Below are 27,476 nucleotides of genomic sequence, written 5' to 3'. Positions count from 1 at the left end.
TTTTGCAAGCTTGATGAATTGCTCAAGTGTGTAATATTTTAAGCTGTTGTTAAATGGAGAGTGAGTTGTCTTGTTTAGAACTGATTGTAATGCTTGCACGACTACTAAATGCTGGAAACATTTATAACACTTTAGAATTTATTTGTAGAGTTAGGCACTAGGGTCCTCTATTATTTGTTCTGATGTTTCATCTATGTAAGGAGGAAGGATTTTTACCGTTGGTGAAAAAGGAAGGAGCTGCTGTCATCAGCTCCAATACAACTAGGTAGGGGAGAAGTTCTTCTGGTTAATAAACGGCTTGTTTTCTTTAGTACTTCTAATTATACAAGCTGTAAAGAGAAGGGTAATTTATTGGTAGAGTGAATTACTGCTTCGATTGTCATTGCAATTCCTAGCTGGTGTAGCCTAAAGCATGGCATGCAAATTAGAGGTCGCACTTCAGCTGAGGAGTAGAGGTTTCTGTATTACCCCCCACTTCACAGATAAAGAAAGCTAAAAAGATAATTGTGTCAAGTAAACCAAGTTGCAGTGAGTTGATAACAGTTAAAACTCGGGATTTGTTGACCTCCAGTCTCATGTTGTCTGCTAGCTATTGTACTTACTGACATGGTAAATGCATACCAGTAATTTGCCCTACAATTATGTGGCTTACAGTTAACTTTCAGTTGCTTATCGCCATGTTGCTCATGTTTGACCAACATATAAGCAAGATCCCATATATACTCAGCTGAGGGTTTTAAATCCTCTTGCCTAACTACTTTTTTTTAATGTACCTGTAATTGTTCTTGTTTACGGGCAGTTTTCTTATGGTTCATGGATTTGTCCACCCAGACTACTGAGCTCTTCTGTAATGAAGTGCTCTTTGCTAGTTTAGTAATAGCAGGTATTATGGTAAACGATCCATCACATGATATATACGGGGAAAGGGTAAATAACTGTCTAACACTAGTCTATTGCTATCTGACCTTCTGTAAACTCCCTTGCTCCAGTTCCAGGATCATTTGGTTTTCTTTACATTTAAGATTTATTTTGGTTTGCATAAGCAAGATTTTCAGAGCAGTAAATGCTTCCATCATTTTATGTAAGGGACAGTTAACCCTCCCTGCATGAGTTATCTTCCGATTGCTGCTTAAGAGATGTCCTGCTGATAACTGCTTTAAGAACAGCATTTTGTATCATTATTACAAGCAAGATGATGATGATTATCTCCAGCCCTATAAGGACTTGTCCTCTGCCTGGTTACCAGAGAGTGAGAGAAAGAAGAAATAGTCTTGGGAATGCAAAGGAGGACTGTATTTGAACATGCCATTTGGCTTTGCAGCATTGCGTGCCTGTGTCTGCCAACTACTTGTCACAGCACTTACTTCTTAGGGCTCTCCTCCTTTGTTTAAAAAACTTTTCAAAAGTTGCTGGTTTTAATAAGGAATAAAAATGCTTGTAGTCTTTGAGCCATGTAATTTAGTATTGGCGATATACATCTTGGAAATTATTATACTCTGTTATCTCATCTACATAGATATGTCATTTTCCTGTTTGAATATTCAAGTGGTGGAGTAATCAAAAGTAGGCAAATATTACGTGCTGCAGTATATATTCAGAGTTAGCATAAGGTGATTGTGACCAAATGCACAAATTTCACCAAAACGCTCCTTCAAGTGGTGCTTTTGTTAGTGCTCTTTCAAATGTATTATTGCCATTTTACACCCTATGGAAGCTAAAAATAGTTTGTATTACATTGCATAAGGCTAGCTACGGTGTTGGCCTTATGTATTTTCAGGGAATCTGAATGATGTGTGTATATGCGACAACTTCTACATCCTGGAAGTATTTTTAAAACATTGCTTTGCATCGCCCTGCCAGAAATAAGACTAGGCTTCTGCTTGGGAAGTAAATGAAGCTGGTCAGAGATAAGAGCCTTACCTACATCACTGTGTGCAACTGTGGTCAGAGGGATCAAGGTGCTTAACTCAGTTCTCTGATAATTCCTCTTGGTTGTGTTGCCAGCGAGTATATTAAAAATATTAGCTGATTTGCATAATCATTTTATATACAAGGTATAATTACTTCCAAAGCATTGGGCAAATGTGGAACGCGCTACTGCTTTCTCTCCTCAGGCTTGCCTATTTCAAGGTGCAACTCTTAAGCATCGCAATGGTCCTAGAACTCAATCTTGAAATTCTGATCCAACTCTTGTATCGCATATCTGCCTCCATTCATTTCAAGTTTTAAAATGAATTTCTGTATTTATGTGAAAATGATAAGCCTTTGTGAAAACAGAAAGACAAGGTGTTGGAGAAGTGAAGCATTGTTTCGTGGGATGAACAAAAATGTGTTAAGAGTTGTATGCTTCATTTTTGAACTCTTGGAATTTTTCTCATTTGTTTATTATGAAGTTTAGGATACAACTTGTCCATAAGTCATAATAGAAGAAATCCCATTTGAAGCTGGGAAACTCATCTCCAACATGCAGAACATGACCTGTTGCTTCAAGTATATTCCAAATGCTTTGCTTGCTTGTGCTTCATGTGAAACATCAACTTCCAAATTACCACTCTGTGTTCCAAACTAATATTAAGACAGTATTTTAAAAAGGATTGGGGGTGTGGGGGTGGAATTGAGACTTCTTGGTTTTGGAAAAAGTAGGCCAGCTACTGTCCTTAATTGCTTTTTTACTAAAACAAAGATGTACGATTGCATAAATTTCTGTTTAAAGTTGACTGGTTTACAGACTTTGTTTAAATGCTTTTCTCAATTTTTTTTATTCATCAGGCAAAACTGATAATAGGGCAAGAAAATGAAAAACTAAATTAGCAAATGTAACAGGTGAATAAAGTAGTCATTTTTGTGATTGATCTTTTTCCAGCTCCTTATAGTGGGCCTTATATGGGCCCAAGTATAGACAAAGATTGACAGCTGCTGTTGTCTTTCAGTTTGGAGCATGAGCTTTTTTTACCTATTCCATTTGGAATAAGCAGCTGTAGTATAGCTAAAACTTTCTTTTAAGGATGCTCAGTAGTCTCTTTAGAAAGAGCGATCATGTAGGAGAGCATAACTCTCTCGTGACAAAACAGTCCCTCTATGCTGCCTCTCTGAAAAATAAGATCTGATTCTAACAGGGGTGCACTTTATTTTTCTAAGGTACAAGTGTCTGTTAAGATAAGGTCATATGAAACGGTTAGAAGTTGGTAGTTCAGTTCTTTCCAGAAAGCTGTGTAGGCTGTGGCTCTCTGAGTATTTTTTTCAATAACAGTGTTAGAAAAAGTATTCATTACTTATTTATTCCCGCATCGTGTGGTGGTTTAGGTTGCTGTGCAGTGAACCACATAGAGGAACAGATCCAATTGGAAGCTTTCTCTCTTCCTTTGTCTCTCTCCCAAAAGGACTTTGTAAGTTATTTGTTTTTAAGTTAGATTAGTTCCCTAGACTCATTTGCCATACAACCGCACAAGTGTTTGTGTCACACATCTGAGGAAGCAGTGTTGGGATGGGAGGGGAGGGGAGAGGAGAGAGGTGGTTAAAGCTATTTGTTTTTAAGTTAGATTAGTTCCCTAGACTCATTTGCCATACAACCGCACAAGTGTTTGTGTCACACATCTGAGGAAGCAGTGTTGGGATGGGAGGGGAGGGGAGAGGAGAGAGGTGGTTAAAGCTAGCGTACGCGGAGGACGCAGGAACACATGGCTGAGTCTTCCCTCACAGTTACCCTGAAGTTTCAAATGCCATCAGTGTTATCACAAACATGAAAACATAGCCTAAGCCATGAAATCTTAGGTTGAAGTTTCACAGTCGGTGTAAGCGTAGGCTGATGGTAAAAGAGGTTTCACAGCCTTCCGTCTGCCACAGACTGCACGCTTCCCTCTCCCTTTTGCTGGCACTAGCGTACTTTCTGCTTGATGAGAGAATCTGTCTCTCAGACTAACCAGTTGTTTTTGCCAATTTAATTCTCTGCTGGATCAGTTCCCTGGTATAGTTAACTCCATGGTCACACAAATATTTGTACTGGCATAAAGAAAGGAGTGGTAGTTGGGTAAGAATAAGTGGCTGGGGGCAAAGGAGAGCAAGGTACGGGGTTAGTGCTTGAAGTATACCCTTAGCATGTGGTTTCACAAGCAGGTTGAGGAGCTCTAAGATTATTTTTCTGCTAAAAGAGACTGTCTCACTTTTACACCTGGCCATTCACTGTCTTTGCCTTCCTTATGCTGCTGCTGTGTATTATGCTTATGCTATCTTGCTGATATAGCTAAAAGAAAAACCCCAAGCTTTTAGGGTTCTTAACTGATTTGGCAGCGTGCTGCATAAGCAGCTGTTTATGGCACCACAAGCACTTGTGTTGATAGGGAAAAGGACAGGATGATAGGCTGGGACCCTTTTTTGATGATGATACATTTTTACCTAACTTTGTTATTTGAAACTGCCCTGTCAGTGGTTTGTTAGCTGCAGAACTGCTCTAAAAGATCACAAATTTAAATTCTAAGTTTAAATTTCTTAAGGTTGTTCTACTGTATGTCCCTACTTCAAAGCTTCACAGCTAACCTTTCTATGTTTGTATCACTGTTGTGTTGGGGGATATGCATCAGTATTTCTGGTTCCACTCTCAGGTCCCAAATTTGGGGAAAAGGATATAGACTGAAACAGGTAGTTGTTTTGTATGGTGCTACTTTGAATGATTCAGGCTGGAGGTGATCTCTGGATGCAACAGATCTTCACATGAGAGATGCTTTCAATTCAATTTAAAAGTGCAGCTAATTGTATTAGAAATACTGGTGGTGAATATATTTCAGTTGTTATAGAGTGGTATTCTACGTAGGTCATGTTAAAGAGATTGAATCTTTTTGGATGTGTTTGGTTTGCCATTAAAAATGAAACTAATGTGACAAAATAAGAATATATTTGTGTCTTTTAAGGAAACCACTACATAGCTGTTGTACTCTTCCCTCTCCTCATCCAAATAGTGTGTCTTACCCTAACCAGTTAAATATTGACTGCATGCTTAATAAATATTAACTCATTCATTTGGGATACAATTAGAAATATTAGTGTATATTCAACTTGTTTAATGATACTGACCTGCATTTTTTTTAACCTATTTAATAATAATAATGTGACCTTTTGGGAGTTAGGGAGTATGTTTGTGTTTTTCTCTGCTCTGTTCTGACTCATAACAATAAATGTTTTTCTTGTTGGTTGCTTTCCCCATCCTGTCAAGCTGTTTAGAAGTGTCCTAATGTACATTACAGACTGTTCAGTGTTCCCTCTCAAGGAGTAACTTTATATTTAGTAAACATACATCCCTATGTGATGCATGTTTTCTGTTCTATGAGACCTCTCAGTTGAAGGTTTCTCTAAATCCATCTTGAATGTAAAGAGAAGAAAAAGGCTTTTGATAACCTTAGGTAATTTTATTGGAGTTGCAGTGGGTGGATGCATCTTCTGAAAAATAAATTACATTCTTGGTAACTTACATCTGTGAATAGAGCGTATATCTTAATAATTGCTGTCACTTTTAATTATTCCCTATTTTGATGATTATTTAATTATTTTAACTACTCTTCCATATGATCAGGCAAAGAGAGGTGGGAACCCCCCCCCTCCGCTCTGTTCAGAGGTGTTTATTGTATGAACGAGTTAACTTCTATCACAGGGGTTTATCTCTCCTTGCTACCAAACAGATGATTGCATTTCTTGAGACACCTTGAAAACTTAGTGCTAATAGACTTCTAATTGGAAAGTGGAGTCTCTTAGCCTTTAAACTGCCAGTGTCAGGTTTTTGTTAATTACACGGTAACTGTAACTTCTGTAGCTGCAGACATTAGATCATAAAAATCCAGTAATCTTACCATTAGTGAGTAAATAAATAAATAGTTCCTGTATTGAACCATAGTGAAATTGGCTTGTTGTAAATACACAGTGTAATTTGAAATTATCATCTCTATGTGGACAGGAACTAGAAACTGGGGCTCTGAGGCAAATGGAACAGCTCTTGTTACCTTTTTAGGACATAAGAGTTACTTGATCTCCTGGAGGAACCAGTTTAACAAATGATACCTATGAAAGGAGAGGAAACATCATTATCCCCCACAAATAAGCATGGCTTGGCATTTTGAAAGTTAATTTGTATGTAATTTGCCAGACTCATTCCAGAAAAGAACGCTTGCTTTGAGTAAAAATACGTGTTTGTGAACCTGTGGGTTTTTAGTTTGCCAAGCTACACTTTTTATTTAATGTGAGATACCAATCTGAAAACTTGTTAATATAACATTTATGTTGTAATACTTCACTTGTTCTGAATGGTGTGTTCTTACTGCTTGTGCCCATTTTTGGATACTCTGCTGTGAATAGCTGTAGAAGGACACTCTGCCTTTATCCAAGTTTATATCCATTTATTACCCAAGTTTACTTTGTCTAACTCCTTAATGCAGTAGTAGAAGGATTTCTAGGTTGTGACCTGCCTTCATAGAAAATTGAATGACAAAAGAGTAATAGGTATTAAGCTAATTTAGTCTATTTAGGATTATGGTGACTGCTTTTTATTCTTAGATATACTTGTAGCAGGAAAGAAACATAATAATTCAAGGTTATTAAAGGATGAACAACTGAAGTAGGAAAAGATTAGATTTTTTAAAAACCTTTTTTTTTTTTTGTTAATTTACTGGCTGTAGTATAGTCTGAAAACTAATTTTGACGTTCCTAGGAACCTTGAATTGATTTAAATCCTATGCAAGTATTTTTTCCCCAGTGCATTCTAGGAACAGTAGTGTTTGTTTTCCTCGTGCACGTTTTCCTTTTTCTTGTACTAATTATTCTGGTGGGTTTAGTGAGAAACTTCAGTTTTGTCATTGTAAAGAACCACCTGAAATCAAAGACTTGTTTAGGGCAAACAAGACTAAAACATCATATCCCAGTAATATCCTTGTGTACTCAAAGACACAATAAATAGTACTAAAACTTGATAGGGAAAGAAACAGTGGGCACAAATTAAAACACATCAGATTAACTCTGGGCAGAAGGAAACACTCTCTTACTGTCAGGATGGTCAAACACTGGAGCAGGCTGCCTGGAAATGCTGGGGGGGCTCCATCCTTGGTGATACTTAGAACCTGTCTAGAGCATGGTCCTGGGCAACCTGCTGCTGAGCCTGCTTGAGCAGGGTGGGTGGGCTGGGGCATCACAAGAGCTCCCTCCCAGCCGCAGCCGGTCTCCAGTCTGACTCAGCTCTCTGCAACGGTAACAGCTCTTTATAGAATACTAAAATGAAGATCAACCAGAATATATCAAATGAAAGTGGACTGAGAAGGTACGACAGCCCTGTATTGCCTAACACTCAATTTTTGCAGAAAAACCACTTCACTATTTCTGCCAGTGGAAATACCATGAGTGACACAAAGTGCATTGTGCAGCCCTTCCATGGTATTTCATTTTTGTTTCATGTACTATGAGCCTCATCTGTAATTCTTCGATCAGTTGAACTATTTTAATGTGCTTTTTCATTATATATGGTGTACTTATCCCATGTAATGAGATGTTATAGAAGAAATAGTGGGGAAACTTGTCAGCATAACTTTATTAGGATTATAGTAAATTAACTTGATCAGGAGATGCCAAGTAATTTAATGGGAGGAAGGCCTCCAGTTAGTGAAGGGAAAAATAGTTCTTATTGGTCTATTGTATGAGATATACATCTGTTACAAAGCATACCTGTCTTGGTTTAAGACAGATTTTTAGAAGACTGAAGAATAAGGTGGAACCTGCAATATATTTCTTTCAGAAAATTTTGAATAAATCTATTCTGCCAGTGTCCCATTTTAAAATGCTATGGTTAGCAGGAATCCATTATGGACCAAGCACAAAATAACATAGGCACGGCTGAAGAGATGGGCAACATGCTGAAGAAAACTTTTTCAAATCAAATTAACAAGCAAACTGTCAACCAGTCAGTCCCATTGAACTGAAAATTCAGAACTAAAGGTGTAAGGGCAGAGCAAGAACAGGAAGATAACTATCACTTGGTATCCTCCTACCCCATGTGAATGGCAGAGAGGCGATGTGGGCAGGAAATGTGGTAGCAATGGGTGACTTCATGTATCTTATGTAGGTTAGATACACATTGCGTCAGCATCTTACACTGGGAACAGTACGCATTTAGATGACCAGTGACTGGTTGACTGAAGAGCTAGTCGAGAAGACAGAATTGCTAAGCTGTGTCTTGATCCTGAGCCGTGAATTGATTCTGGTTTAGGATATTATTTTCAGAGCCATTCTGTAATAGTGAACATAAAGCACTTGGATTAAAAGTCTTTGTGAGCAACAAAAGCATAAAGAAAATATATTTTTGGGTGCGTTTTTCAAAAAGGTTGCTTACATAAAAATGAGGAATTTAACATCTTATAAATTAAAGTACAATTAAGACTTTACAGTTGAATTTCTTGCTCTTACTTTTTAGCAAGGTGAGGTGCAGGGACAGGCTTAGTTTTTTAATAGCTTCCTTCCAAGGAAAAGGGAGATGTTCTTGGAGACAGAGACACACAAGTTTAAAGGGCCTTGATTGTGTTCCTCTTATGGTCATGTGTAGTGGAGTCAAGAAATAAGGTTTTTGCACCCAGACGTACTCCATGTGGTATGGTCTTTTCTGGACTGGATTTTGGTATGGGATATGGAAGGAAACACTGCAGGGGTGTTAGAGTTATTGAGTGTTGTGGGTGTTGTAGCACTGCATGCAATAATGTAATAGTTCTTGCGTTCAGCTTCAAATAGTAAGAAAGCAGACTGTAAGCAATCAATTTTGAGAAGCGAAGCTGATCAGCTTCTCTTTAGTGACATCAGTATTCATTTTCTGATTTTATTCTAATTATTTTCATGAAATAAAAGGCCTGAAATCTGATGTTGAGGTGGTGGTTTTTTTGGTTTTCATTGCAAAGAGCAGCAACTGTAGAATTCATTATGTGTGTTTAGAAATAAGATCAGTACATGATAATGCAGTTCATTTTAGAAAAACAAAGATGAAGATAGTAGTCTCAAGTGTCTGTCTCTCCTGAATACCTCCTGCATAGCAATTCCACTGAAAGACACTTGAATAAATGAAGGAAAACAACTGGTTATGAGCCTGCAATTTGATAACAGTGTGTAAACTGTTGCCTCCTCTTCCTTTCTCCTACTCTGAAAAGTGCAGTGCAGCTTCTGCTGCAGTCTTAAGATGTTTTCCAGGACACAAGGCTGTATTAAAGCAGCAGTTGAAGGTTTTCTTGCTTAGTTGCTTCACCCGCTACTTGGACCGTACTTATAGATTCTGTTGTCGACAAGATACATGTCTCGGGCTTTTTTAGGTAATACGATGTTAATGCTTTGCTACATCACAGCTGAAATGTGGAGCTGTACAGGGTCATAGCTCTAGTTGGAGGCAGACGGAAGCCGCAAGCCCTTCAAAGCTGGCCTTGGGTGTTAGGGAGAGTGTGCGACTTTTTGGGTGTGTTTGACACGTATGGTTTACCTACAGTTGGGATGTTGGTCTCTGACTCTGGTTCTGTGAGCCTGAAGAGGCAGGGAGAGGAGCTGGCAGGAGTTAGAGCCGTCAGACAGGCTGGAGGGAACAGGGGTGGCGCTTTCAGAGCAGGACCCCAGACAGATCTGGTAACCTTACCTGTACCTGGCCTGTGGGTCTGATCAGAGAAGAGCTTGTAATAGGTGCTTACTGTTGGCTTAGAGGAGTTTGCTGTACTCAGGTTCGTTCTTCTCGAAAGGATTGCAGAAGATTGATATTGCAAAGTACAGGGGTGCATGTGATGTCGTAGTGCCAAAGTGATTATACAGTAGCAGAGAATGATCAGTTTGTGTGTTAAAAGCTTCAGCGCCTGCATTGTTTAAACTTTAATCAGCCCTCCCTAGTGGAACAGCTAGCATGTGTTTAGAGTAATGCTTAATTTGTAATAAATTTGGAATTAGGGCAATGTTTTAATGGTACTCAGTTTGCAGTGAAGGGATAGCTGAAACTACAAGGATCATTAAGCATGGTCCCATTAATATTGGGGATGTGTGTTTTTTGGCAATATTAAACTGCATATTATTACATGTACATTCTTCTGTCCACACTAAATAGTCTGTCAGTTGACAAATATTTGAAACAATTCTTCGAGTAAAGAAAGTTTGGGTTATTTAGAATTCAGTGTGGTAAGTAACACTGAATAGGTCTGCGCCATTCATAAGGGTAGTAACTACCAGGCAGTGTTCCTGCTTTCCAGAGTAAAATCTCCTACCTGTAAGTATTCAGCTAATATACTTCAAGCACCTATAGCACCAGGAGGTGTTTCCTTCACCAGTTATTGCATTACTGTAAACTTAGAACTGTTACATGCACTTCATGGAATCAGAAAACCCTAGTATGAAGTTTTTTTGGTGAACACATTTTGCATGAGTAGTGAGTGGACAGTTACAAAGAGCTCAGAATTGCAGAAGCTTTAGAGGTGAGGAGGGCTTTTCAGTGGCATGGTAGCTTTTGGGGATCATGTTAAAGCACTAATGGCACAGCTCTTGTGACACTCTGAAAATGTAAGGTTTGTTTTGGGAGTAGGAGAAACACGGTTGTAAGTACAGAAGTGATTACACATCATTCTGGAGGGTTTGGGGTGTCATAGCTAGTGGTAGAGTATTCTTTTTACTGCGAGGTTGGGGTTTGGTTTGGATTTTTTTTTTTTTCCTCCCCATCTTCCTCCTCCATCCAGGGTCACGCTCAGATTTTTTAATTGTCAAAAATAGGAAGTCTGAGGTGCACAACTGAGTTAAGTTATGCAACTTCAAAGCTTACCATTGCCTCACGTTGAGTGTAACTACAACTTCCGTGTCCTCTGAAAACTTGTACCCCTTTTATTTCTTGTTTTGAAAGAAGGATAAGACCTTATTCTTCTTGTAAATCCTTCTCTCTCAACATTAAAATCTTGTGCCCCAATCCTTAAAGCTTACTGAGTAGGAGTACTTGCGAGTCTCTTTATCTGTTGAAGGTTTCTGTACGCACTTAAAATACTTGAAATATGGGCTTGAATATGGTGTCTTAGTACTTTGTGCGTACAAAGAAGGAAGTAGCACTAGATACCTTATTCAGAAGGCAGCTTATGCCACACATTATGAACAGCTGAAATGAGCTTTTTATTTTCAGGGAAAGTTGCTCTTGAAGTCACATGAATGCAACAAAGTACAAAGAAACAGTTGATTTGAGGGTGTAAGCTATTGTGAAGAGTGTTACAGTCTCTCTCTCCCAAAATAAAGTATTTAAATTTTAGTTTTATGGTGTAATTGTCTAGCAGTGTTTATTGGGATTGACTTTTTTATGCTGGTATTTTATTTGTATAAAAAGCACTCTACAGAAAGTGTGTTTTTAATTAGATTTCTCTTGCCCTCTTTTTTTTCTACTTGGTTAAACGTTTGTTTTCAGTATAAGTCATGTTACCTGATTGGATCACAAACATGGTAAAACTAAAGATGCAGCACTTGATGGAAAATATAGCGGCTCCTGCTGAGCCTTGAAGCAGGAAGCAGAATCTGACTGAATTCTGTTCAGAAATGTGGTTAACTCTAAAAAATATTTTTCAAAGTGTTGCAGTTTGTTTGTTACAGAAGAAAAAAATTCTGAAGTGTAAGCAGCAGAGTAGCAAAGTAAGTCTGGGGACTGAGCAAAAATAAATTAGTAATGTGATTATAACATACATATGGAAATCTCTGGTTCTGCAGCTACAAAAAGTTATACAAGTTTTGTAATTCCACTTCTTTTGACTATATGGCTGCTATTGTTGAAACATAGTGTATTGAAGTTTGAAAGCATTTAAATCCACAGGAATAGGAGCTATGAAAGATGTCTGTTAAGCCAGATGTAGGCTCACATGAGTGCAAGGAGACTGAAAATTTGCAAAGGGCAGTAACAGTGTCTCCTTTCTGTCTGAATGAAAAGTTAGCATGTAACTGTCCCACCAAAGTGTCAAATGTTGCCTGAAAGGCAGCTTTTTTTTTCCCACTTGTTTGCGAAATTGGTTTTCATGCTTAGGATTAATTGGATTTGTCATAAGAATGGTTTAGGTGTAATTGTGCTCCAATTGCTAAAATTTGAGCTCAAAAATGTGACCTAAAAACGAATACTGAAAAACAATGGAAATGCTATTGTGATATTCTTACAACATAAGTTGAAAGGAAGTATATTGACTCATTCTACCTGCTGGAGTATAGCATTTATTTTGGTAAGTCTCCTTTTAAAGAAGTTTTTTTGAATGAAGTGTAATGAGCAAAATGACACCACTTCCTAAACCTTTAAAAATGGAACTGTGGAAATGTAAAGTGAAGATAGTCTAATCACGGAAGATTAGAGGATGCTAACTGAAGAATGTTAGGGTAGGCGTTTGGAAGCAAAATATCCCCTAAAGAATGGGGAAGCGAAGAATGGGCTTGGGCTTTAGATGAAGAAATACTGTATGTAGAGGTAGTATTAACATGGCAAAGTCCTCAGTGAGTTTGAAAGTTATTTACCACCGCATGTTGCCACTCTACAGTTGTTGACAAATTAAGATATTTAAAGAACCATGTATCTGTTGGTGTAAACCACAGAGTTGGTTTTCTATAAGAATAAGAAAATATTGCTGCTTACATACTGCAGGGAATCTGCAGTAGGAGAGATTAAATCAGCTTTAAATCAACTTTAGGGAGGGGAAGTGTTCATTCCTTGCACAAGTATGTTTTAAAACTAACATGTAATTAGTCACCTCATGTTCCCAACATCTGTAAAAACTACTTCAGCTGTAGCATAGCAATTACAAAAACATTAAGAATATAGCAAGCTGCAATTGGGTAACTTCTGAAAGGGGAAACTTTGAAAGGGAAGACTTCAGCAATGTGCAGTGGTGGTTTCTGTAAGTGAGAGATCTCCAAGTTCTCTAACAGTCTTCAATTTAATTCTTAAAGTCACTGTCCTTTTTGAAAGTGTGTGTGCGTGGTGGATTTTGGGTTATCTTGTTTACTTGGTAGTCTTTTGTGATTAGAAGTTGTAAGGCACAGGAAATAGCTTTATAGTTCCTTCCTCCCACAAGTCGTAATTCATTTGTGGCCATCAGGATGTTTTTCTTGGCTTATCTCTTTCTGTGCAGTTTGCCTTGCACATCTGCCACATAAATTATGAAACTGTTAACTTGAAAAGCTGAAAATGTGTTTCAAATCCTACTGTACCATAATGAAGACTGTATCGTTGGTCAGGAAGAGCATAATTGCAACTTGCATAGAAGGTCTGTAATAATACCCAGTATTCGTGTACTAAATTGATTGGTGCCATATTTGTAGTGCTTCTGAGGAGTGGCTTAAAAATAAGTAACTTCAAATGGTCAAGTATCAGCTGATGTTGTGCCGTTACCTCTGTAACCTGAGGTATTTCACCAAGCATTTTGGCAGATGGGTACCCATCTGTTTCTTCATTGAATGTGGACTGCTGGCTTCGTATTTGATATCCATATGTTTCATCTGGAAGGCTCTAAATCGAAGCTGCGTGTTTTATAACAAAAGTGACATTACTGACAGGAGCAAAATGAAAATGCATTAAGTTTGTTACATGTTTTTTAGTTAGTTAGTCTTCACCAAGCAAGGAGAGAGATGCTGTCTGAGATTGAATATACGAGTTCACTGCGGGGAAGAGCAGCACCGTCTTTCTTTGAAGGGAATTAATATCTTTTTCTCTGAATAATTGTTAGTCACATAGTTAGGTACATAAATTCCTGAATGTCCATTATAGTGTTTGGGAAAACAGGTGGATAAGCGTTGTCTTATCTTTCTGTCCTCTGTCTGTGAACCAGTCTGCATGTTGAGCTTTCTAAGGTAGTGACAGACTGTCGCAGCACAACGAAATCGTGCTGAAATGCATCTTTCGGTTTGACTTCCTTTTAAATCCTTTCAGTTTCTTGAAACACAGGTTTGGACCAGTGATCGGCTTTAATCCCTCAGAGCTTGAAGGAGAAGCAATGCTAACAGAAATAAGTGGAGTTAGTATTTGATGCCCCCTGTTGTGAGGTGCTGCTTGTGTGGTGCTGGCCCCTGGTGGTTTGGGAGGTGGTGCTGTGCGGAGCGGGATCATTTCTTTTTTAGCTCACCAATTCAAGTGCTCTTTCAAAAGTATTTCATGCCCAGATGGATAAGTATTAAATGATTTTTTTAATTGGCAAAAACGTTTCTGGAAACTAATTAACAATTTAATAGATGCCAAGATTCCCACACCTGGGAGCGGGGGAGGTGTATCCTGTACTGAGACAGGTTGCATAGCTCTTTTTATTTTTATTTTGTGTATTCTCAGTAGTTGAAACTAACTTCTGCACACAGTTTAAAAAAGGATCAGTAAATATTAAAATAACTTTTTAGCCTTCTCAGAAAGCTTTCCATCTATTTCCACTCCTGCTTTACAGGAACCTTTTACTCTAGGTACTAAAAATAGTTTTGATGCATGACTCAGAAGATGAATGGTGGGGGATAAGACGGTGTGTTCCCTCCCCTCCAAAGGCTTCATCTTAAATGCCTGTGTGTCTGTGGGTGGGGGTCTTTTAGATTATTGTGGAAATTTTACTGGGGCCTGCCTTATCTCTTCTCCAGATGTTGAATGTTCACTTTGTGTTGCATATTCATATGGTTTTATAGTGCATTCATTCTTTTTTAAAAAAAAAAACAAAAAACAAATATGGATGCAGTCTCAAATGTCTAAAAGCCAAGCTACATTATACACATTTTTTTGCCTTAAATTGTCAGCCCCTGTACTGATTTTTGGGAAATCTGAAAATAAATTGCTGCTGTTGTGTTTGGATAGTATTTCTAAAACACGGACCATGGATGAGATGAACAATAGCTAGTGGGTTCCTGTCTTGTTGTGGAAGACTGCTTGCTTCTCAGCTGAGAGGAGCAGACAACCCAACTGTTATGAGAAAATAAGCTGCTGGAAGACAAAGCCAGCACTTTAACTGTAGGAGCAGAGCATTAACTCAGCCTCCAGATGTAAGTTACTGCTGCCTTTGTTCAGATGTTTAAGTTGAAGCTACCACCGTGCTGGTAACAAACCATCCGTGTGAGAAAGCACTCCTGTTCTCAGCCTTGTGCCTCTCCACAAGAATCATGGTGATGTTTAGATGGAGATATGCAAGATGAATAAACGATCCGGCTGCGTATGTTCTTCCTTATTTCGTTAGAGTTGAAGCAAACTTTCCTTATGCTGTAATTCAATGGTTTCTTAACTATTTATTTTTCAGATTCCATTTATGGTCCTTTCTGGTTGGACAATGCAATCTCTTCATTTTTAAATCCAAGAAGCGCAGCATAGAGCTGTGCAAGTGTATTACTGGGTTTTGTCCATGTGGATGTTGAGGCTGTTACTGTAACAATCTCCTTTGCTGTGTCACCAAGTGAGGTGATGAGATTTCAGTCTGAGTCAGTATCATCTGTTACGGACTGAATTTAAAGCTTACTTTTGCTTTTATTCACAGGGAAAGTCATAGGAAATGTGGAGTGGAGAAGACTTTCTAAAAATAGAGAAGCTGCTAACAAAGTTACAGAAAGAATGCAATTAAAGCATTAGTATAGGAAACTGCCTATTGCAAGGGTAATGCTAAACACCTAGTTATTTCAAAGACAAAATTATGTTCTGTCTGTTTTGGCACCTTAAATAACAAAAGATTCAAATACTTGTTTCTTGCAAGACTTTGGTACCACACCGCATAGTGCTGTACAGTCACAGAGCTCCTGTTGTCCTCTTTTCATCCAGACCCCTCCCCCTCTAAGAGTCTATAATTTTTTTCTTTAAGAAGTATTTCTTTAGTGTTGCTATTTGTTTGAATAGCATTAATCTTCAAACTGTATGTATGATACATACGTGTGTAACGCTTGGTGGTTTTTTGTTCTGCACTTAGACTTTAAACGGATATTTGCAGAATGGTGTCTCATTGGAAACTGTTAATGGTGGTAAAATGTAGAAAGTTTCTCATCTCAGCTGTTAGTATTTTAGTGTTCCCAGTTGTAAAATTAAAAAAAAGGAAAACAGAAGGTGCATAATCCAGTGATGTCCTTGGAGTAATAGTTAAAGGCATAATATTATGCACATAGGAGTCCCATGTATACATGATATTGTAATTGGTTTGAAATATACATTGAAAAAAAATTTTTAACGTGTAACCAGGTTTCTTGTTCCTGCTGCTCAGTCCCTCAGCACAGTGGGCAGCTTCCCAGAGGTTTGAGAAGTGTTTCTAATTAGGCTTACCCTGTCCAATCCAATACCTTTAGCATCACTATAAAGAAACTGTTGTAATGTACCCTCTCTGTGACTTCTGTTTATTTTAGTTTTCAGAAGATCCGACGTGGCATTTCACAAATCTTCTGTGGATCTAATGTCCAGAATTGTACTTGTGTCCTCGGTGACACCACCCACATCAATAGCAACTCTAATCCTAATGGTGCTTTTAATGGAGTGCTCTGACTCCTGCCCCAGGGCATATTCAAGGCTTTTAAATTTGTGCAGAAACATTGACTAAGATCTGTTAGGTTTTCCGATTCTTTAATATGTTTTAAAGTAAGTTCCCTTCTGGATGGATGGATAGATATTTATTACTCTTTCATTACCTTTAATGTATAAATACTTTCTTTTCTCATGGCACTTATTTTCTCTATTGTGGATTTCCTATACGCATGTTATTTAAAGGTTTCCGCATGTTTAAGCGTCTGCTGCTATTTGAGCATTAATACAAAATGTTAGGTTTACATGTTGTTTGAAGATCTGAAACTTTGTGAGATATGTGTCTCTATTCCTTTCCTGATGAATGCTTATCTTAGGAATACTTCCTTCAAAAGAACATTACTCCCAAAATCTAGCAGTGAACTGTAAGCTTCCTTTATGAGTTGTGATTTCATGCACTTCAATGTATTGTCAGGGTGATGAGGGAACCGAACGCCACTGACCATGGAAAAAGTCTGGAAGATACAGGAGATACTGGAGAGCGTGAAGTGGAAATACCTGACTATGTGGCGTTCTTTTGAGAAGACTGTGGGCACTGAACTGTTTACTCCTAAGAGCTCGGGGCTCTAACCGAAGTGTTCTATCAAGTGAACAAAGACAAAAGCTGTTGCACCTTTTTCTTTAGCAGGTTTGCTGGTAGTGTATGTAAATCATTATGGAATGTTGTTTGAGGATTAACCTTAGAGTTTGGTAATCAATTTTAGAGTACAATTTAGCTGAGAAAATACTCCTTCCGTTTCTGTTGCTGACTGTGTTCAGAGCCCTGTGTTTCCACATCCATGTTTCCAAAGTGTTCTTGGTTCAAGGGGTAGATATAGAGAGATTCAGGGGGTTTTTGAGTGTGGAACCAGCAGTGATTGATGTGGGAGAACTAGTTTAGGCAGAACAAAGCCGGTTGTAACATTACCAATGGGAAGCTATTACTAGAAGTTGTGTTTCTATAGTTACTATAGTTATATACTATACACTATAGTTACAGTTGTGTAATATTTCATAAGTGATGATAATCTCCTAATAGATAATTGAGCTGGCTTCAGTTACAGATTATGAATCTGTAGAGAACACCTTGTGGTCCTTGCCAATGAAAAATCTTCGCTCTAAAACAAACATTTCAATTCATGATGCTGTGATGATTTAATTTTTTTAGTAGAATGTTGGGTGGAAATATGATGATTTTACTTTCCTGGCATAAAGTGATTGAAAAAAAAAATTTTTTTGTTAGTCAGCAAGAGGAAATCTTTCTTTTTCAGTATTTATTTTGTGTCTATTTTATGGAAAAAGCACTGAAGAAGGGCTGATATATCACTGAGAGTAGAGCACCCCTCATCCTCACTTACATTGTCCTTCTGAGCATTAGTAGCTTGATTCATGTATTACTATGTAAGGTCAGAAGCCTGGCCAGAGTGGCCAAAATACATCTATTAGAGCCTTATACTGGAGTATCTTGACAGCAAACTGAAGTAGTTGTTTTCTACAGATACACTTATCACGCACTAGTGTTTGTGTGTATTTGTCTGCAGTGCGGGTTCTGTTCAGTATCCACTGATAAGGAAGGGGGAAGACAGGACACCTCTTAAAGTGTGCCTTTTTTGTATGCCACCTTGTGAAGTGTTCCTTCAGTCTGTAAGACCTTATTTTGAAGCAGGCTGTCCACAAGCTCTCTTTCGTTTCTCTGTTTTAAAGAATAGTGCTCAGAGGATGATCTCCGACCTGTAGGATTTTTTATTCTCTTATGCCTGGAAGCTAAAGTGCTTTTCAGACTATTGCAACTGTAAAGGTTGAAGTGGCAGATACTTGGTAAACTTTTTGGGTGGACCTTGGTATCTTCTCTGATCCCCTTAGGTTTATATGGGTAGGTACAGAACTTTTTGTCCACTCTTGCATGTCTGCTTGCTCTCCCTAACACCATGTAGACATTATTTTTACCTCAGATGTGTGATTTGAGGTATGTGCAATAATTCCTTTCACTCCTCACATCCCTCTGTCTCCCTCTCTTGCTTATTTTCTGGGTTTTTTTAGCACACTATAGGATATGGCACCTCGATCCAGATGACAGCTTTATCTCAAATTTATGAATCTCAAAATGTACCTTAGAACAAAATTGGAAGCTATTTACAATTAGTTGAATTCTTGGGAAGATTTTTCTTGGAAAAATGCAGACAAAATTGTGGACAGAGTAGTATTTTGGGGCGTATTTCATCCATAGTACATCTATTCAGTTTTAAAATATGTGAAAATACAGTTTATAAAATGCATGTAGAACTTCTAACTATTTTTAAGAGGAAGTGTGTCCTACTGGCTGATGCACTTGGAGGTGATCAGATATTTGTAACTGTTACCCACCGGCTTTTCACGAGCAATGTCCATTTATTCATGTGGAAGATCTTAGTCTCAAGACTTGAGCTACCTCTTCAGCGTGCTCTAAGTTGTAGATGCAAACATTTAAAGTTGAGCATTCTCTTGCAAGAAATTAAAAGCTAAGGTTTTGCTCGCTGCCACCGTGCTCGCTGTTTCACAGAGATGTGACAGTGCCCTCTCTTGGCTTTTCTGAACAGTTTTGTTTTTTTAAAAAGAAACAATACTGCAATAATTTTTAAGGGGTACAATAAAGAGTAAAAATCATCTGTTGACACTAGTCTGAATTAATAGACTTAAAAGAAATGTAAGACACAAACAGAAAAGAATGCAACAGTTTGTAATGTTAATGTCAACCCATTTATTTGCTGTGCCTTTATTTTGGATGTAACTTTCAAAATACAGTTCTTGTGTTTAATGTCTTTGGCCACGTCAGAAAGTTTCTGTAAAATGTGCTTGTCACAAGATTCCAGTTGTGCGGGGTTTCAGTTCACGATTTGGGGTAAATCCAAGTGCAGTCTGGCAGATAGTAGCGTGTTTTAAACACTGACTTTCTGTCAGTCTTGGCTGTTGTGTGTCCATTTGTTTGCAAAGTGGACACTGTCCATGCAATCCAGCAGCATTCCCTGGAAGCTGCCCAGTATAAACTAATCGGAGAGCCCCCCCTGGTGTCTGAAAGTGGCCTCTGATATTAAATTTATATCAATCACAGGAAGTCTTGGCAATCAAACCAGTCACTTTTTCCCTTCACATCTGGACGTAAATTATTTTTTTGTTGCAGAGGTCACAGGAATCATGGGTAGGGCATGGAATGAGGGCCATAGAAAACATGGGAAAGGAAGAATAAAACTGTATTTCCACCTTTTTAGAAATGGTTATTTTTAAGTGACCTGGAATGATGCCAAACTATACAGCATTTTTTTTGTGTGTGTGTTTTTTTTTTTACTTGAAGTTTACATTTGTTGCTGAATTAAATGGGGCTTAAAGATACTCTGTTTTGGAACTCTTTGCCATTAGATCTCATCTTGGCATTTATAAAAGAGCTTTCTCCTGGTTGCTGAGAACAGTAGCTTTTATGCAGGATGGTTTTAGAAATAGACTGTATCTCTCTACTTGGAGGGGTTTAACTGCACCTTATTCTTTCTTGTGGCATTACTTAATTTCCCTGTTTCCCTTCTGTTTCCCCCTTTCAACCCTGATGCCACTTTAGCCATGCCCTTTGAGTTCTTCCATAGGTAATGCCTTTTTTTTTGGTAACTTTGCATATTTATTTTTTTTTTTTACAGTAAGCTTGCATATTTTCATGCATTTTCCAGGCTTGATTTCTTTGCTTTAAGAAATGAAGGAAATGCTTCATTTTATGCTTCTCTCCCCCAACTCCCCATCACGTCTCTCAAACAAGCGCTTAAGGAGGGGTTATAAAAACAAACAGAACGTTTCCATCCAGCTCCCCCCTTCCCGGCCTTCGGACAAGGGGACCAGTGTGCTGAGAGCTGCGAAGCGCTGAACCCTGGAGCTTTGGGCTTGGGGGTTTTTATAATGTTCCATGCATATGGGAAGTAAAGATGGTATTAGTTTACATTTGTATGTATGGTTAAAAAAAAAGTCAGAAACAGAAGCTTGAGGCGTGTTTAGCGTGAATGAATTTGTAAAACCGTAATTGCTGTTGTTTGTAACCACTGCTGTGTTCCTACATGCTTTTTTTTCTTATATAGATAGATTCTGTTAGCTTGCTGATTATTTATTCAGTCATGTAGCTTATGCTTTCTTTAGACACAAAGTTGAATAAAAATCGTACATCAGAATCCACCAGCAGGAATTCTCATGCTGAGAATCCAGGATTAAGTCCAGGAATTTTATTCTGTTTTAACAGTTACTTTCTGTGTCCCCTTTCAGATTTAAGGAGATCTCATTCTTGTTTCTGCAGTTCGTAACTCCTAGTTCCAAGACCTCTGCTATCCTTATGCCAAATAAAATTGAACGGGTATTGCTTGAATGCTGTTTTGTGCCCACTCCTGTGTGGACAGAGGGATGACTATTAAGTATTTGATTTTTCTTCTAGTCCTTTCAGGTTCAGAGGAGGTTTTTAGGCAGCAGACGCCTTCTCCACATTGTATTACAAGATCATTAAATCTCTCCTGCAGTTTAATCAATTTGACTTTATGGTGTGGTTTGTATGTTGAATACAGTCATCTTATAGGGGTTGTTTTGGCTTCTGAAACCAGTTGTATGATGTACTTTTAACAGTTAAGTAGACTTTCAAACTTTTGATACAATAGGTGTAAACAGGTAATTTCTAAGTTACTTCAAATACACTGCAAAGTCCGTAGGGAAAGCAGAGGCCACTGGGTTTCCTTTCACTGATGGCTCATGAATGTTGTGTGTGATACTGCTCCGTAACTAGGCAGCTCTTTTTCGAACGTTCTCCATATGAATGATGACTTGCGCCTGCTCACTCGCCTTAAAATATGAGGAAAATCATTGTGTTATCAAATGCATCTGGATGCTTTAGGGGTGCTGAGGAGGTTGCTGGGCTTACAGCTGAATGGTACCAGTTTGAGATTATTTAAAAAAAAAAATACCATATTGACTTTAATGTAACTGATACGGAAGAGTTGCTTCCTTCTTCCAAGTTAGGTTTTTCTGTGAACTGTAGCAACAGCCTGGGCTCCTTATAGTATTTGCATTGCTTTAATCGTAATACAGAGTGCTCCGCCACTTTTCTTCTTTTGCCCTTTACCCTTAATTAAATAAATTCAAGCTAGGAAACAGACTTTCCTAGTGAATCTTTTCTCCCTTACTTCAGTCTTTTGTGTGATTTTTTTTTTTTTTAACTGAAACTTGTTTGATAAAGATATTCTTGAGTTTCTCTTGTAGTGCTCATAATTAAAAAAAATCTGCTTCTGATTGACTTATAAAGCTTCTTGCAAATAACTCTACCCCATACAAACCTGCAAGCAAGCCGTATCTACTTGGGAAGGCTCTCAGCTTTGAATCTAGTGGTTTGGTTTGGATTTTAATTTGACCAAAAGCCGTTGTTACTGGACTGAATCCAGCTGTAATGTAATCCCTGGTTTCTCATCTGTATTCTTGAAGACTAATAGAATAGTAAAACCTTCTTAAAGGTAACTTAAATGTGTTGTATAGTGTCCTCAGGGTAACTTCCGTACTAAAGCTGTTTTCTTTCCCACCCTGTAGAGGTATCTCATTAAGTGAGATGTGCACTAGTGTCATTATTAAGTTTTCATGTGTTTCTCAGTTTTGATGCTAATCTTCATGTGTGTTAATTTTTTTCCTTTGCAGCACCAATGTGGTTATGAATTATTCAGAAATAGAGTCTAAGGTTCGAGAAGCAACCAATGATGATCCATGGGGACCTTCGGGGCAACTCATGGGAGAGATTGCCAAGTAAGTGATAATTTGGCTCAGTGATGAAGAAAAGAAAGGTGCATTTTATACAGGAATGTGAAATTTGCTGCTAAATAAACTCTGCGGTATGCTGACTGATAATGCTGAAATGGTGCTGTAAATCAAGTCTTTTTTTTTTTAATGCATAATCTTATAATGCATTGAAAACTGCCAAACAAAAAATGAAGTAAAAATATTTTTTAAATTATTGATTTTTATTTATGTAGCCTCGATTCTTTCAATATATCTGACTTTTTTGGAGTGTTTATTTTCAAACTGCTTTCTTGTGCCTCTTACAAATAGCACAAAAACATGTCACATTCTTCCTTGAACTTTTTTCTGTTTAAAAGGGGTTTGGAAGGGGCATGTTTGACTAATTGCAGTGGTTATTAGGTATTCTCGTTAAACGTTATTTTTGCTAAAAATTAGTGAAGGTTCTTTTACCGCCTTGTATTTTTAGAATTACTTTTTTGTAGTACTGGTATGTAAATGACTTCTATGTGAGTAAGAAACAGCTTTTTTCCCTTGTAATGTCATCAAATGTGAATGGGCTTAGATCAAGCTTGCCATCTACTGTCAGCCCTGAGTCTTTACAAGCTATTGTGCAAACCACAGAGAATAAAATCTCTTTACTCCTTTTGTTTAATTCTTTAGGGCTACGTTTATGTATGAACAGTTTCCAGAACTTATGAACATGCTTTGGACTCGAATGCTGAAAGACAATAAAAAGAACTGGAGGAGAGTTTATAAGGTGTGTATGTATATGAACTGGAAGCATTCAAGACTACGTTGGTCTATGGAGAACGTAATGCTTGTTGCTATAATGTTCTGATGTAGTGTCTTGTTTAGATACCACTATATCGTTTACTCCACTGGTAAACTAAATTTCCTAACTATGTGCTTTATAATTCTGTTACTGACGTCAAAGATGTCTTTCAAATGCTGTATATGAAAAAACAAAAATCTCTGGTTTTAGAAGTGTGTCTAAGATGCTACTTAATGAGCATAATAGAGGAATTACATTGTGCTGATATTCAAGTATTGGAGTAGCATTCACATTTTAAATCTACCCAAAGGAGTTGTTACACTGCTCCGTGAGAAGCAGATGATAAACTATTTTGCTATCAGGAAAATGTTTTTGAAGGAATTAAAGAATACCTGAAATACAATGGAAACTAATCTTAATTTTCTGCCAATTCATAATTCTCGAAAAATTGTAGTTAGGCTTTGAGTGGACCAAATTTTCTTGCAGATCTTATCATATGAGGCTTTTATGTCTTCCTTGTGTTTTGGAAATAGAACTGAATCATTTGCATTTTTCTTGTCTTTGGCTAATTAGCATGGTACAGAAACTTTTTGCTTAAGATTATATCATGATGCACTTAGTGGTGTTCAATGTTCACTGAATTATGCAAATATAACCTAATTTTTAAGAATTGATGTATTAGACTAGCTTGTATTTTGTTTTTCTTGATGCAAGGATTGTAACAAGACAGAATTAATTCTAAGGCATGGTTTGTGCTTTTCACAGGTGCTTGATGTTTTGTATTCATAGTAATTGTTTTCCCTGAAGTACAATATAAATTAATATTTAATGCTATCACACATAACTACTTAATGTTATAAAGACTACTTGGAATTGCTTATCAGGTTTGGATAGGCTGAAATATAATGATAGTTTTAGCTGATACAGGCACTATTTTGGAGAAAGTGCATTAATTTTTTTTCTAGATATCCTCAACATAAAAAAATTGCAATTAAAGTACTACTTAAACTTCATTTATTTTGTCACTTGCTTAAAATTTTACTGAAATGCAGTAAAATTTATCCATTGCATCCTGCACAAGGCTGCTTATATTTCTGTAGGAGTTACTTTTCAGCAAAAACCATTGGAATATTGTGAACAAAAGAGGCAAAAGAAAAGGCTTCATTTAACAGGGTTAACTTTTTCTCTTAAACTGCTACTGCTGTCTTTTAAAGTAAGCAGTAGCTGATGAGGGTAACAACTTCTGATTTAATAATAACAAATTAGAGTTTGACATACAGTTTTGATGTTCTAAAGAGCAAAAGGTGCATGTGGGGAAAACATGATTTTTCTGTGTGAACCCATGTAATAAGCATTTATTGAAAAAGGGAAAGTCTTATTACTTACTAATTTGGGGAGGGGGTAGGTTTGTTTTCCTATTGCCTTCTTTTTTTTAAAAAAAAAAAAAAGAAGATAGAGCTTTTGTTCATGCAATCATAAGGTGCTTTGTATTTTTATAGTCTTTGCTGCTCCTAGCTTACCTCATAAGGAATGGATCAGAGCGTGTTGTTACAAGTGCCAGAGAACACATTTATGATTTGCGATCCCTGGAAAATTACCACTTTGTAGGTGAGCAATAGAAAAATCTTATAAGCAAATTAAAACAGTAGTTGGAGTTGTCAGTCACCTGAACCAGCTTAGAAGCTTCCCCAGTCTAATTAGAATGTGACTGTTGCCAGTTGTGTGAAGAGTGCAGAATCCAAGACGTGGGACCCTAGAGTATTAATTAGTGAAGACAAGAACTTGCAGAAACGACTGGCTAATAACAACAGAACCAACACAACATGAGTGTTCGGGTTTATATTAAAATATGCACTAGAGACTGGTCCCCTGTGGTGTCCGTAAAGGAATAGCTTTAATCATATGGGAAGAAAAGGTTAGAGCTCCAAAACACACACATCTGTTTGAAGCTGGGGTTTTTTTCCTCCCACCAAATAATATTTACAGTGCAAAGGCAGCAAGGCCAGTGTGTGTTTTGAATGTGAAAAAGGCTGGGAAAGGAGCACGTTTAGCTTGTATACATCCCAACTGAACGCAATTTTTCAAAAATTCAGTTTTGCAATGAGACTGAGTTCTTGCAGTTAAGCTTGCAAAAACTGTATTAAAAAGACTGAGGAAAAGGGGTTATATTTTGAAGGGTTAAAATTGTTCAAGTGGAGAATGTAATTTCTGTCTCGGTCTTTGTTAATCTTTTCAATGTTTCGGCAGCATTTAGATGTTTCTAAATACAGCATTCAGTGCAAACTTACCATTTATCTAAGGATGAAAACTTGTGTTGAAACAAAATATTTGGTCCCTTTTAAACAAATGTAGTGGACCTTAGTAGCCATAAGATCTTTGAGTGCTGTGTTCGTAATTAAAATTTTCTTATTAGTTTGATGTTCAGTATTGCTGCCTCTGATTTATTTTTCTTTTCCCCCCCTCTTCTATCCATTGCCTCTATCCTGCATTACCTATACAGATGAAAATGGCAAAGACCAAGGTATAAACATACGCCAGAAAGTAAAAGAAATGGTTGAATTTGCTCAAGATGATGATCGACTTAGGGAAGAGAGGAAGAAAGCAAAGAAGAACAAAGACAAATACATTGGGGTTTCTTCGGACAGTGTTGGAGGGTTCAGATACAGTAAGTACTAGGCTTTTTTGTCAAGGACTGACAGTCTTGACTTTTAACTTGGCTTAGATAATGCCGATAACTTAAGGAATTTCTAAGATACTCCTTTAGATGCTTTTTCTTTATATTTCTTTAACTGCCAGTGTTATTATTTTAAAAGAAATCTTGCACGTTTTCCCCCACATACAAATTTAAGTTACTTAAAATCTTTTAAGTTAGTCTTTTTTGGATAATTAACTAGAGACTTATACAAATTACATTAATGCATTGGCTTAGCCAAAACTTAGCTGTCTTGTTTTTATCCATAGGCAGTGTCATTTTTAAATGAATGCAGCTGGAGCAGAAGTAGATAAATAAATGCCCTTGTAACTCAGGGTCTCTTAGTCAATCTTTAATTAAAGAAAAAAAAAAGATACTTTCCACCCACCACAGCACAAAAATCGCTTCACCTACTCCTGCCAACCTCCTTTAGAACCATTGGTTAAATTGGGTTAGGGCTTTTAGGGCGGTAATACTGTTTGGGTCAAGCAACGTAGATATTATATGCCGTTAAACTTCTTGGTTTCCCAAGTAATACTGTTTGGACACTGGAAAGATGTCTGTGGATTATCTGTCTGGATTCTGACATCTGTCAGGTTTGACTTTAACTATATGCACTAAGTACCTTGTAAGTGATAAGCTTGTATGTCAGGAGTTTACCAGTGCAGTTGTTACTGTCTCAGCTTGTGTGGTTTTTTAAAATCTTGTTTGATTAGTACTATAGGTCCCATGTGCTTTTCAAAGGAGGATTCCCGGAGGTAATAGCAAACTTACTGTCTGTAGACACACTAAGCTTGCAGCTGGATGTTGGTTGCACAGCAGACGTGTGTGCAGCCTGGAAATCTGGTGCACCAGTGCTCATCCCTAACTCCTGCAGCTGTCAGTGAAGAGGTCATAGTTAACACCAGAAAGGAAGTTCTACGCTTTCTGGGTTTTTTTTTTTTAAAAAAGGTTATATTTAAAATATGTGTATTTAAAAAAAATGTGTGTGAAGGGTCACTTGGTTATCTGCTCCTTCATAAAAATCAGAAAACCCCCAGTCACATTTTCAAAAACCAAAATGCCAAAAATTAGAGCATGCACCCATAATGAATCTCACAAAGTGCCAGTCCTATATCCAGCTTGGGTCTGGTACCTGCAATAAGACCTTCATTAGTATTTAAAAACATGCACACACACAAAACAAACCCACACCAAAAAAAAAAATCTAAATACTTTGGACAGGTAGTCTGCACCCTTGCTTCTGGAAATAAGTTCACTCCCTTTGAGTTGACTGATGTTTTTCATGTGTGCAATGAGTTCTGTCAGGCTATTTGCATCTTCAGCATAGTGTGTTTGCAGGATCTTGGCCTTAGAGGATGTAATGCTATCAGCTTGTTTTTTAGAGAGGACCCAGTTTTCTCTGACAGCCCTGGCTGGATACAGGCACACCACCACTACTAGGTTTTGCTTGTCAAGCCCAAGTGCGCAGCTTCCACCTTGCTCCCCTGTCCCTGCCATAACGTGTAGCAGGGATCTGAGCTTGAACCGGCTTTTATGTCTGATGTATCCCAGCATGTCGTCCATGATCCAGCTGTCAGTCTTGAGGCGTTTATCTGTGTTTTCATTGGCCTGAGTACATCCTTGGCAGCTCTTACGAAGGGATGAGTCTGCAAGTCACAATGGCACAAGGCTCTGGTTTGTTCGAATCAGTGACTTCTTTGAGAGAAGGCTTTGGTGTAAGATCTGAGTAGTAACTGTGCAGGACTTAAACT

General features: G+C 37.7%; 1 protein-coding gene across 1 annotated transcript in view; it reads left to right on the top strand.

Moving 5' to 3' along the window:
- Nucleotides 1–27,476, top strand: part of CLINT1 (clathrin interactor 1) — a 52,749-nt gene that overhangs the window by 5,203 nt on the left and 20,070 nt on the right. Inside the window, exons 2-5 of the mRNA XM_063349150.1 lie at nucleotides 22,160–22,264; nucleotides 22,919–23,015; nucleotides 24,530–24,638; nucleotides 25,531–25,695. Of these exons, the coding sequence (XP_063205220.1) occupies nucleotides 22,160–22,264; nucleotides 22,919–23,015; nucleotides 24,530–24,638; nucleotides 25,531–25,695 (476 nt within the window). The remainder of the gene's footprint in view (nucleotides 1–22,159; nucleotides 22,265–22,918; nucleotides 23,016–24,529; nucleotides 24,639–25,530; nucleotides 25,696–27,476) is intronic.

Source organism: Chroicocephalus ridibundus, chromosome 11 (assembly GCF_963924245.1).
Source record: "Chroicocephalus ridibundus chromosome 11, bChrRid1.1, whole genome shotgun sequence".
NCBI classification, from domain to species: domain Eukaryota; kingdom Metazoa; phylum Chordata; class Aves; order Charadriiformes; family Laridae; genus Chroicocephalus; species Chroicocephalus ridibundus.
The sequence above is the reverse complement of the archived record's forward strand: the minus strand, read 5'-3'. Positions and strand labels throughout refer to the sequence as shown.